Here is a 13,447-nt window from a genome sequence, read left to right on the forward strand (position 1 = left end):
ACCAGAGAGTCAGGCAGAACACTGAAGTATATCAATATTATTATACTAATGTCCAGTGCATCCATCCACACGTCTAATTTAAAGCAGTTACCTGTACAAACCACCAGGTGGCAATATAACCAAAGCAGCACTCCCTGTGCAGGCCTGATGAAGCTGTGCAGGAAGATAGATTAGTTCAGGTTCACACCTCAGTAGCTAAATCATCTGCAACCAGACATCATTGCTTAAAAACATGTCGATATGCCAACTGTGCGATTCTGTTTCACAGCATGCACTGTCTATTGTTTAATATGACTTCAAGGACAGAGCTTATGAGCTGTTATTGTACTTTTTCAGTTGGCTAGTGCAGAGCCTCTAATTGTTCCATGCAATGCTCAAACTCACTTCCTTCTTAAATGCCATTATAAATTGGAGAACACTTTTAGCTGTAATCAGGGATTCCTAATGTTTTAATTTCATACAGGAAAGTCTGAGTACCGGTATTCATTAAAGTGAACCAATGAGGTCAGGTCAGCATACGGGAACTTGTTTAAATAGCTCCCCTTTGACTTCCTTTGGTTCCATGTTTGTTTTGTGACAGGATTATAAATACGCTATTTCCCCAAAATTCAAAACTTGTTTTAAGCATGCACATTTTTTATTTGTATAAATAAATGTCATCAAGCCATCTGTATATTTTCCACTTTTATTTTATGTACAACACAAACTTTGCAAATCACAATTAAAAACACAAACTGAATTTGATCAGTGAAGCAACAGTTTTTGTGACTTAAAGTAATAGTAGCAATAAGTCAAGCCCATTTGCACAATAGCTCAACAAATAGTTCTCACAACATCGGGAATTCAATATCAACATTGGCAATGCGTTAAAGGATCAGTATACTGTAATGTATATAGTTACAATATCCCTCTGGCAGTTGGTTAAAACAAAAATGGCCTTCTGTGTTACTGAATGATTGTGGTTTTGTTATAAATAAGGCACAAATACATGGAAATAATGCTAGCAAAATGCTTCTCTGTGCCAGATAACTACAACTGGAGTGATACAAAGGTGTAAGAGTTTACCATTGCCACTTTCAGTGCATTCAAACACACTGTACACTCTGATGCACTGCACATCGTAGCATGCAACATATATTGCTACACACCAAATTGTACATTCTTGGATGTTCCACCTTAAATCTAACTTTGGGCTTTACAGGTGTCGACTCAGTGGATACTACATCATATACAACCAGTAAGCACTGTCAGACCGGGCAATGCCTATAGGCTCTTTAAGAAGTAAACAGCCATCATTTAAAACTTAATGCGTTAAAATATTACAGTAACATCTCAGGGTCCTGAAGAAACTAAAAATATAAAAAAAAACTGATCACTTCCTAAAATCTCTGACAAGCGTGAATGTCAAAGTGTCCCTTCAACATCTAAACCGGGGTCTGTCCTCTTCAAACGTACTCCTTGCTGCTGGGGGGTCTAGAGATGGGATATTTGGGTGTAGATTTTCCTCTTGGGCACGATGCTGCCAGCATGCCGCCTCCAATTATAGCCAGGAACGCTCCAGCCCAGGCGATGAAGATAGCAGAGCCAAACTCATACCTTCAGAGAGACAAGTTACAGTCATGAGAAAAAAGGTAGAGGGAGCTTAAACTAATTCAAAACAAACATGCTCAACAATAAGAGGAGTGTCTGGGTGCATGCAAATATCTGGTCATAGATGAGGCAGAGCTTCAAAATGAAACCAAACGTGTTTTTATTCTGCAGTTTACATCTTGATGAACTCACTTGGTATTGACAGGGGTGAAAGGGTTATAGAAGGCTTGGATGATGTCGTGAGCGTACCAAGAGCAGGCGACAATGCCACTCAAAGCTGAAAGTAAAAGGGAAAAACATCAGTAAAACTGTAAAGAGTCAATGGACAGATTAACAAAAGCAAGATCAGAAGGCGTCTTACATCCAATCAGGATGACGATGCCACCGCCCATGGCGATGCGTGACTTGCGCGTTTTATCATCTCCTCCGCAGTTGGTGCACTTCATTCCCATGCAGGCGATGCCCAGGCCGGCCACCGTTACGATGATGGACAAGATCATGAGGGCGCGGGTTGCCTGGAGGGCACCTGGAAGAGAGGGCATGATAGGGTTAATCCATCAGTTATTGTGACTAACACTTATTGTGTATAGGTGTACACACATGGGTGTGGTGGTAAAGGAGAAAAAACTCATTTTCATTTGATGTAATTTCTGCAGTCATTTGTCATGATAACACTGTTGTTACAAGCCTAAACTTGTGTTTGTATTGTTGCTTTTATGCGTTTTCTGTCCGCCATTTGGGGGATAAAAAAAAGAAGTGTAGACAAACACCATGCAGGAACAACGGAGCCACTTCTGTCTCCCGTGTGTCATTGCCGCTCCCTGTAACAACGAACCACAGAAACTGGCTCTAACCGGAAGCCCAAGAAACTAGAGGGGGGGCCGGGGGAGTGGGTGTGTATGCTGCAGGGCAGAAACAGGTTTAACTAGGTTTCAGGTTTCATTATAAGGAAGACACTCCCCAATTTCAAGTGCTCACAGACTGCTATTCAGCAGGTGGAGTTTTTTGTAGCTTCAGCTTACTATCCGAGAAGAAACAGACCCTTTCTAGAATCTGAAGAATGTCTTATATGGCGTCAACTAAAGCAATCTGGTTGCCACACTTCTGTTATTGTTCCTAAACAAAATTTGAGTATGCATTTCTGAATAATTATGTTTTATTTGATCACTTGCTCCATATCTAACCACAGCTTTAATCACACAAGGTTTATCAAAGTTGGTTTGTGTTCATGTTTGAAGAGGCGATAACACCATTGTGCTGCCAATATTTGTATCAAGTGTTTGGATAAGGCCCAAGAGAAGGAAAAACTCACACTATTTGAAGAGGATAGTGAAGTTTGTGAATCAACTATCTAACTGGCGTTTCAACAAGTTAGTTAGAGATGCAAGTGCATTTCAGTAATGTGTTGAGCTAAGATCACCTCACAGGGAGGGGCCGTTAAACAACCCTTGCAGAACATTTCCTGCAACAGTCAGGCTGTTTGGGCCTTGAGGGCAACCTATCCATCAGTGGCATGAAATCAAATAACCTAAATGTCATGCCACAGTTGACCCATTTACCCACTTCTTCAAAAATATACCATGTAAGAGCCATAAAGACAGATTCTGTACAACTTGTGATATTTGACTTTAGGAAGGAAGAAGAAAAAAGGGACAAGTAACTATTTTCATCTTTTGATAATGGCTTACATGAGTACACAAGTTAATGACTAGTTATTTATTAAATTATTTCCTTGAACCATCCTCCATACTGCCACATACTTTAGCCCGGAAGCATGGACCTTTGTAATCAATTAAACTAAAACAAATAAAACCAAATGCTGCATTTGATTAAAACTTCTGCAGAAGTTATGATATATAACAAATAAAAAGTCCTATTTGTTCTTGGTCCAAAACGTAGCAAAGAAGGGTTTTGTTGAGTTAATTCGAAGGCCTGTAGGCCAAAGGCAAGGCCAGTTTAATATAGCACCTTTCAACACAAGGCAATTCAAGGTGCTTTACAAAAATGAAAGATATTCAGACAAGGCATTTAAAAACAGTCATTAAAAAGAAAAGATAATAAAAGAAACATTAAAAGAAAAAAATACATGAATAAAAAGTAAAAGACAAAGCAACCGTTTGTGGGGCTGGTATCCAGGCATGTTGACTAAACAGTGGCTCATACAGGACAGGTGTTGTTTAACCTGATACTATGCTGTGAAATGCAAGTCATAGACTGCAGGATTCTAAACCCATGCGGGAGGAGGGGTCGCTACAATGGACAATGGCCACGGGGTAATCATTGCCGAAGTGTAAAAAGGACTGCACACATCCTGTCAAGTGGGAACAATGCAATAATTATTACGTTCTCTTTTGCAATAAATCTCTGGTACTGAGCCATGGGAGGCCGAATAGTACGTTTAAAAAAACAAAACGAATGCATTCTGGCTGTGTAATAACAGTCGAGTTAATAAGTGACAGAACCGGTTAGACCAAGACAGGAATCTTTAACAGCCAAGAAGCAAAGAAGTAGTAAGTAGAACATGGCGTACCAAAAAAATAGTTATTGTTGTATATTCAAACAGGTGCATACACGTCCTTTACAATCATTCATGTTACACGCAGGTTTTGGTGTAGGAAACGGTCAGAACAATTAGTTGTAAAAACTTAAATAAATAAAACACTTTAGTCACCAAAATAAAGATTTGACTTAAACGACACAGAGCTAGAAGCCATTAGCTGGGTGACTTACCATTGAGCTGCAGGATAGAGTCGTAGACCTTGCACTGGATCTGGCCCGTGCTCTGAAACGCACAGGACATCCACAGTCCTTCGTACATGGCTATCGCCGTGATGATGTTGTCCCCAGCATAAGAGGACATCTTCCACTGGGGCAAAATTGTGCCAATTATCAGTCCAATTAAGCCAATAAGGGCCAGGGCGAATCCCAAAATCTGCAGACCTTTGTTGGCCATTTTCCTACTTCTTATTCGACTTGACGGCGGAAACAACACAGACGACGTCCACCTGCTGTGAAGGTAAAAACCCCCCTCGCCTCACTAACTGTCGACGTTTAGCTAAGTTTGCTGTGTTACTGATAAAGTTAAGTCCTCTTGTTACTCTATTGAAGTATTCCTTCACTTTCGGAAAATGTTTAAACAACGGTGGTTTTTCGATTTATAAAGTGTCTCTGAGATTCTTCACGCACCTGTTCCTCTGCCGCACCTTGAATGGGGAGGGAGTAGCGGGAGCGAGCTTTTTTAGGCGGTTTCTGTAGCAGGTGGGCGGGGACGCGCACGTAGTTTCGACTCATCAGCCGTAGCAGCAAACACCTGGAGTTTCATGATGTAAGGGTTTCCCGACACAGACCCCCTACACCTACGCTGACTCAAACAAGGAAAATGTATAATATTAATAATACGGATAATGATTTGGTTTGTAATTGTTTCTTATAAATACGATGGACGATACAGAATTTATTTTAAAAAAGTACATTTTATTATAAGCCAACCTATATTATTTAATACCATATTATTTGATAGGGATAGTACCACAACAAAGTCTACACTTAATAATGTAAGTCATACAATGTCTAGTCCAACCATGAGATAAGCAATTAAAACAGGAAGTTTCAAAACTAGTAAGGAATTTTGCAACATTGTTGAATATTGAATTGTGTAAAAAGCATTGAGGAAAGAGCCATGCATTTTGTATGTATGCATAGCATTTGTGGCTTTACAATTAAGGCTCAACATGAGTTCCTTTAAAAAAAAACGTAATACTAATTGATAATAGTAATGTCAACACAAGGCATTTCACCCCTTCATTTACAGGCCTGACAACCAGCAAGAATTGCATTGCATGGGATAATTTAACGTTCTTTCATTCAAATAAGTATTTTTTGAATTTTCATATGTGTGCAACTGTCATGAGTTGTAGGAAAAATAAATGGCCCTTCTCTGACAGAGGTGTATGCTTTATTCTCCAGTTCAGCAGAGTTGATTTGTACTCCACTCTGACATGGAGGAGGTGCATTTTGAAACCAGGAAAATCAACTAACGGCAGTAGGTGTGGCTCGCGGGCATAAACAGTTGTGAGTCTTGTGCTTTGATAGATCCTGTTGTTATGATATCATTGTGCCTTACATCAGAGGTACTGTACACTTTCAATGAAACTATTGGTAACACTTTCTATAATCATTCTAATAATGACTTATCTGCTTATAACACTGTATAATTATAGTTTTAGGCACTCATAAATACTTCTCAATTATCAAAACACAATACAAAGCTTTTTATAATGGTCAAGTACCATAATACTTCATAATTGTTGGTCACACACTGACCATTTTTTGCAAGAACATTAAAACATAATTATCATTATATATCATAATTCTGAAATATTGCATTATCCATTAACTAATCCGAAGTATAGGGAGATCTAATTCATGACAAGTTAATTTTTCAGTTTCTGTCATTTGCAATTGTTGGTTTTAAGTAAAGTAAACTACAATTTATCTAACATAATGTCTGACCAGCAATTATAAAGCTGTATGATACTTGACCTTATAATTCATTAAGGCTTTATATTGTGTTATGATTATTGTAATCAGGCATTATGAATATGTTTGAGCGATTCTAACAATAATAATAGTTATATTCGGTGACATAACCAGATTATAGAATCATTACAAATACGTTTAAAATGCGTTATAGAGGACTTCTTCGAAAGTGTCTCTCGTTATCAGCATTTATTGTAAACAGAGTATGAGTCATGGTTTGTAGATGTTGTGCAGAGTCTGGTTTGGATGATCACTGATACTGTACTGACTTAGTATTTGAATAAGGAATGTATGACTGAAACGTTCCCTGACAAAAGGAAATATAAGAGACAAAGAGTCTGAAATCAACATTTCAGTATCTAATACTCAACACCATGATTCTACTCCCACTTCTGACCGCCTTTATTATCTATAAATGTCACCTAAGACACTCTTTTGTGTGATCAGAAAAACACAACTTATTTTTTGTGGTAAGCAATTGATGTGATGCATTTTCTAACCCTTGTGTTTTTATCGATCAATATCCTTTCTCCTAATTAAGTGAGCACGCATGGACATGTCAGTACACTCGTTGTAAGTATACACTTAACCTGCATTACTGCAAGATTATTCAAATAATTGATTAATTGTTCACTATTAAATTAATCGCATAAATACACTTTTTTAATTGAAAAAGCTAAAATGTCTGATTCCAGCATCTTGAATGTGAATAATTTCTGGTAGCTTTACTATTTTTAGACAGTAAACTGAACAATCTGCAATCAAAGACACATTTAAATACATCCTTTTGGGTTTTGGAAAACTCTGAATGGGGATTTTTTCATTTCATAACAACTAAATTATTTATTTATAAAATAATCGTTAGCTGTAGCCCTTATTAAGTGGTCAAAGAAATCTAAGATTCTTTTTACTTTTTAAATTCCCTGTTTTAAATTGCACTTGCAAAGCCACCTACTGAAGAGATGACCATTATAAAGCCCACACTAACCTCTGACCTTAACCAACAGATTGTAATAATAAAAAACAATCCTTAGCTACAGCCCTGGTAAACACATTCCTCTGACACACTATTAAAAGGTTGAGATCTGTGAGTTGTATTTTGAAGGAGCACTAATTGTACCCCAAAGGAGAACCAGGTATCACCAGTTTACTATGAGGACATGAGAGGAAATCCCGGGATATTTCAGTATTTATCCTCGAAGAGATAAAAACTTGTACACCCAGTAAGTCTGGTTTTGGCTTCAAACTTCACATTTTGAAATAGATGTTTGATACATAAATGTGTATAATTTAATGTAATAGTTGTTAAACTGACTGAACCATGCTTTTAAAATTCAGTTTTTCTTTTGACCTTATTTTATTTTGTATAGCTTTGGCCGGGCAACGGCTTCAAAGTCACACCAGTAATTGATTGAATTACTTCACCAGCTAAACAGGTTTTATTTAGCAACTGCTGTTAAATGCAAAAAACATAATAGAAGCCACCGAAAAAAAGACCTATCCCATGCCCAAGCAAGCCTATACAAGCACAAGCATGGGAATTTCTCTCACACTTTCAATGAATGTCAGGTTTTCTATGGTACTATGATACTTGCGCAACATAGAGAATTCTTAGATTGATACCCGCAGTCACTATCTGAGTCATCATAAAGACACAGGAAGTAAGACGTAAATATTTTTAACCTGTCACAAGTTTCTTGACCCGTCAGATGACTCATTTCAAAATAAAAAAGCAGATGACACTAAATATAATCATTTACGTGTGTTTACACTGCCTTAAAGGGTGTGTCAACAAATTAAATCAACGTAAGGTAAATCACGAGCCAATGACACATATCTAATTAGTTTGTTTTTGGTTGGATCATCTGGGGCCAATGTCATATCTTTTAATTTGTATAATTAAAACGTTTTTGCCCCAAAGCTAACGAGATGAAGGGGTTAATCTGTCTGAAGTTACCTGATAATCTTCACCCTTTGATATTTATGAGTCATAATCTTTCCTCTGATTAGATGTCGTCCAATTAGGATTTAACCTCGCCTCCTGACACTTGTGTGTTGATGTTAGTGTATGACTCAATGTAATCCTTTTACCCTGAATATGCATGATGTACCAGGATTCCTGGGAGCACAGGAGAAAAAGGTCACATGAGGAGAGGTGAAACGAAATAAATCTCAAATATATTGCCGCCATCTGGTGGTTACTGTGAATGTAAAATAAAACATAAACACACAGCCATTTTAGCTCTCACTCAGCTGCTCTAACTAAAGCCACATATGATGACTCATTCTGTCAGAGAGAATGAGGCGACCATGTTAAAGGGCAATTTATCTGAACATCTGAAATATTTATTAATTCTGAACTCCTATGTGTGTCTAATAACGTGTTTTTCAGTATACAATATGAACTGGGCATCAGCATTGGTTGTTAAAGCATATATTTTTAGATATTTAAATAAAGTAAAATATACCATACATTTTTTAAATCAAGTTTATGTTTAACATTCACAAGTTGCAAACTCAACAAAAAGAACAGCTTATTTTTTTAAACGTTTACATAAACCCATAAAAAAGCAGTAATACAAAACACAAGAGGTCATTACATAATTTGTTTTCTTACTCCATCTATTTGATCAATCCTCTTTCCATTTCTCTCTTTATTTTATAATTAAATCATCAAATGAATGGTTTACCCTTAGATGCATAAGTGGGCCGTTTTTGACCCGGTGAGGTGGTTTTCTAAGAGTATCTTTGTAATTACATTTTTTTATCATTTCATATTCCAGCTATTCCTCAAAAAACATGTTTTGGATATCATGCCATTGACATTTTAAATTGAAATTTTAAGAAATTGTAGTTTTTGTATGACTACCCCAAGCTTCCATAAGTGGGTCAAAAATTAACCGCATGCATTTTCTATGGGATCCTATGGGAACCTTTGATTCCTATCAACTGTTGCTGTNCCGCATGCATTTCCTATGGAATTTCGTTTTTTTTTCAAAATGTAAAAAAAATGTCTACAATTTTAAATAGTGAAAAATTAAATATAAAATCTTTCTAGTGTGAACCAAAATATAATACTAAATATTATACAAGTGATTTTTCTTAACCAAAATGACAAAAATGGCATAAAAACACATATTATTCTAATACGGGTCCTTTTTGACCCACTTATGGAAGAGTGTAGGGTCCAGTCACCCGTGCATCTAAGGGTTAAAAAGTTTTCATGTGAACATGTTTCGCTGGTTTCTTTTAGCCATAAAAATGTATGATTAAAAACCAAATGGCTTTTGGTCATTATCTCAACTGCCTGTTATTTATTGATATTTTTATCTTTTGAAGCATTATTGATTACGAGATATAACTTTCATATGTGTTATCTTCAACAAATGCACTTCTGGTGACTTCTTAATCGTTTCATAATTGTCTTCCATCAATCCGATGCGGTTTTATTGACATATATAGCACTATAACAGCGGTTGATTTTGTTTAGTGAGAAAACATTCATTGCTTTGAAGAACATCATTAAATCCAACACATTAAACCTCCAAGGTTGTGATATTCCCACGTTTGTTCAAATTTAGCATGTGGGTGCCTATAAAGGAAAAATGCGCATGCTGAGGATAATTGCTTCCTCCAGCTATCGTGAGAACTATATTTGGTTTAATGCCTTAATCCTTATTTGCCGCATTAAGAAATATAATGCTCCATTCAGTCTGAGCGCAGACGGCTCCTCTCTGTGTGGGTTTACTGAGAATAATCTGCTATGAATGCACAAGTCATGCCTCCATGAGATTTAAGATGTCCCAGTACAGCACAGGAGGATCAGAGGCTGAAGAGGGCTGTCTGACCCTGGCCGAGGTCACGTCTCAACGGGGAACTCGTTGTCAAAGTCAGTGACATCCCAGAGCGCACAATAATCTGCCCGATCAAATGCTGCTCAATTTCAGCCTCTATAGAGTATGACTTGTATCTTAATTATCCCAGTCTATGGGTCATAAGCCATCATCCATTTACCACGGTTATCACTGCCGGATTGTCATGTCTAATTGACTGCTGGACTGTGAACTAGAAGTAATTTGTTGCAATTCATCCGCCTGATATGTTTCCATTAAATAATCCTGGTCCTTTTGAGAAGATAAATTAGTCTTTGGTAGATCAGAGAGATGTTAGTGTGGTAATCTCAGACCAGATAAACAGCGTATATTGTCTGGGCATGTCAACAATTTCACACGTCTTGCCAATTCTTCATATAAGTGCATGTATGTGTTGCAAAGCACAAGACAGTCAATTTGAACTTGTCATTGTGACCTTGTCATGCTAAACGTGGAATAAACTTCTTACAGATTACTTATTTATCATCAGGGATTTATATGACTTTGCTTAAATCATAGGAGTAGTTCATTTAAAAATCCAGCAGTTGTAGAGTAGTTAGTTTCTCATTAGAGTTGTGGTTCTGATCACCTGAACACCAATACAATTCAAAAATCCTGTCTCTTTTAGCTTTGTTTTTGGTCTCTACCAAACTAAGCTCAGTAAAGCAGAACAGGGCCACACATTTGGGTGATAATTAGTGTATGTTAGTCACTACGAGGAACCCTGTTACATTGTCACGTTGTCCCTAATACATGTTATGTTATGGGTAAAATATTGGTCCTCTTTAGTTGTTGGGCAGTTCATTATTTTTTTGTAATTGTTCTGATCTATATCTTATCCTTTATTCCTTTTTCTTAAATGTTTTTGTTCTAATGCATCTCTTTGCATTTTTGGCACTTACTAAAGGTGCTCCATAAATTATAATAAGATCTACTCTGCCTTCAATTATTCAGTGTATACAGACAAATAACATTCCACATTTTTTTGAAAACTGAGGAAGCAATGAACTTTTGTAAATGTAAGTAAATGTTGTGTACTTGGAAATAACTTCCGCCCCCTCCATCCAGACTGGACAGGTATCTTATATTCCAGCAAAACCCCACTTAAAGCACATTTTCCATGGATTTTGAACGCCGGTCTATGGCATACCAGTCACCTATGGAGCCCATGGTGGCCGCCCAACTCCAAGATGGTCCACCCGGACAGATTTTTCCGTCCACCATGACTAAAAGAAGGCGGCCCCTTTAAACTTGAGAGCTGCTAAAATGAGCTCCATGTCGACAGCTTACCATGTGGAGCTTTTTGATCACTTAGCCAACATACCAGAGTCTACTGTGAGGGATGAGATAACGGATTATGGATATGTGTTAAGGCAATACACTGTAGTTAAATCTAACTGGAGGTTTGTGTCCGTGTGTGGAACACTGCACTGTCCATGCAACAGGGAAGTGTGTGTCTGCAGAGAGGCCATCGAGTTGTTCAGCTCAAGCCTGTTGGACCGAGACAAGATTGCAGACTCAAAAATATGTCACCTACTCATAATTTCAATGTGTGCAGTAAAGAAATGTACACAGAGAAAGACACTCTGGGAAGAGCTCGTCCTTCTGATGGTGTCTCTGTTGCCTTCTCCCAAATCTAACTATATCACGTGTAGTATCAATACTATCCAATATGCCAGTTCATCATCCACCATGAGCATCAGAAATGGTGATTTGTGGAACAGGATATTCCCTAACAGTGTTCAGGTGGTGCAATTTGGACATTTCTCCAGTACTTTTTATCCATCTCCAAGCCATTTCCACCCCTCAGCAGTCATCACTTTGTGCCACTTCCACGTATAAATTGTTATTCAATCAGTTCAAAGGGATGGAGTTTCTCCTCGTGGATAATCGGCACTGACATGATCGGACATCTTTTGAGGTGCACTCACAGCTGTGTTTGTTCTCTGACCATCTTGCAATTAAAGTAGAACTAAAGTTTATTTGAATATTTTGGTTGATACACACACATTTATCGCACATTTTTCAGTCATGAGAGGGTTCCTTATAGTTTCTCCTACTGACATTCCTGTGTAAAAAGTCAAATAATCTTTTTGAGAATGTTTTGCATATTCTTACTTTGAAAAAATATATCTTACTTTTTGTAGTTTTAAGAATTATAGCCAAGCAAATTTGGCTCACCCCATTGGCAATTTTTTTTTGCTTGATACAGGAGAATCTGACTTGATTCAAGAATATTTTTGCTTAAATCTGCCAATGGGGTGAGGCAAATTTGCTTGGCTAAGGAAGAGCTGTTTTTTGCAGTGGCCTATCAAGTATCCTTAGCCTACTGCACCTTACTCATGTGTTAGGGACCAAACCATATTTTGCCAAAGCCTGATAAAAGGCCCTTATTATGTTTAGACCTCACTTTACACAAAAACTATATTTTACGAAACCAAAATAAGGAAATACATGTTATATGAGTTGTTTTTACGAGTAGGCCTATACGTGTTTTAACCTTTCTCCGCCACTAGGGGCGCACTGACGCATAGTTGTTTCTTGTAAACAGATAACGGCGGGCTAATCAAACCCACCCACGTTTGAGGAAAGGGTCTACACTAGAGATGTTAAGATTCACCGATTCGCATCGGTGCACCGGCATAAACGTTCAAGATGCGAGTGCACCGGTCGAAAGAGTGCACATCGGCTACAGTTCTCTTTCGACCGGTGCACTCGCATCTTGAACGTTTATGCCGGTGCACCGATGCGAATCGGTGAATCTTAACATCTCTAGTGTNGTCGCTAAGTTCCTCGAACTACTTGTGTACTTTAAAGCGGCTCAGCATCGTTAACAATTTGCGAGTGATTTTTCAAGATGACCGTCTGTAGTAAATAGTGCCGCGCACATATACCATCAGGACGTTACTGATGGGGTGCGGCTGCGGAGTGATACTGTGTGTATGCAAGTCCGCATCTATGTATCATGGCTGTAGACCTGTTAAGTAATAAAGATACCTCATACAAAGGTCTACGGATACCTTATTACTCTCCATGACCTGCGGTCAACTATATAGCATAAAGGACTTTTACACCGTCTTTCTTGAACAATCCGAAGTGTTGCCAAACGTTTGAGTTGTAGGTTCCATGTGTGTTGATAACTGAGACTCTCGGCCTCCGTAGTGGCGAAGTAAATATCAAAGATCGTCTCTGCTGAGCGTTGACAAGATGAGGGGATTTTATATGAATGAATCGGTTTTTTACCGATGCAAAGACGCTACGCAATCGATGCATCGCGAGTTCAACCCAAACTGTAGCCGATGTGCACTCTTTTGACCGGTGCACTCGCATCTTGAACGTTTATGCCGGTGCACCGATGCGAATCGGTGAATCTTAACATCTCTAGTATATAACAAAGTATTGATATGAACTTTTGTTATCGACCAAATACTTATTTTCCACCATAA

The 13,447-nt window shown here is 38.0% G+C and overlaps 1 protein-coding gene across 1 annotated transcript; it reads right to left on the reverse strand.

Moving 5' to 3' along the window:
* Nucleotides 1-671: 671 nt before the first annotated feature.
* Nucleotides 672-4,814, reverse strand: cldn7b (claudin 7b). The gene is made up of 4 exons (XM_010766353.1): nt 4,321-4,814; nt 1,952-2,116; nt 1,783-1,867; nt 672-1,596 (listed from the first exon to the last, which is right to left on the reverse strand). Exons 1-4 carry the CDS (start codon nt 4,541-4,543, stop codon nt 1,446-1,448), a joined length of 624 nt encoding a protein of 207 aa, XP_010764655.1. The 5' UTR covers nt 4,544-4,814; the 3' UTR covers nt 672-1,445.
* Nucleotides 4,815-13,447: the final 8,633 nt, after the last annotated feature.

The sequence above is a fragment of the Notothenia coriiceps genome, unplaced genomic scaffold, assembly GCF_000735185.1.
Source record: "Notothenia coriiceps isolate Sejong01 unplaced genomic scaffold, NC01 NC01_scaffold00003306, whole genome shotgun sequence".
NCBI lineage: Eukaryota > Metazoa > Chordata > Actinopteri > Perciformes > Nototheniidae > Notothenia > Notothenia coriiceps.

Excerpts from the sequence above, each read along its gene's own strand:
- cldn7b (XM_010766353.1), bottom strand. The coding sequence starts at position 4,543 with ATGGCCAACAAAGGTCTGCAGATTTTGGGATTCGCCCTGGCCCTTATT. Across the intron at positions 2,117-4,320 it reads CTCTATCCTGCAGCTCAATG|GTGCCCTCCAGGCAACCCGC; the intron begins GTAAGTCACCCA and ends CCTCTCTTCCAG. Across the intron at positions 1,868-1,951 it reads CATCGTCATCCTGATTGGAT|CTTTGAGTGGCATTGTCGCC; the intron begins GTAAGACGCCTT and ends TTTTACTTTCAG.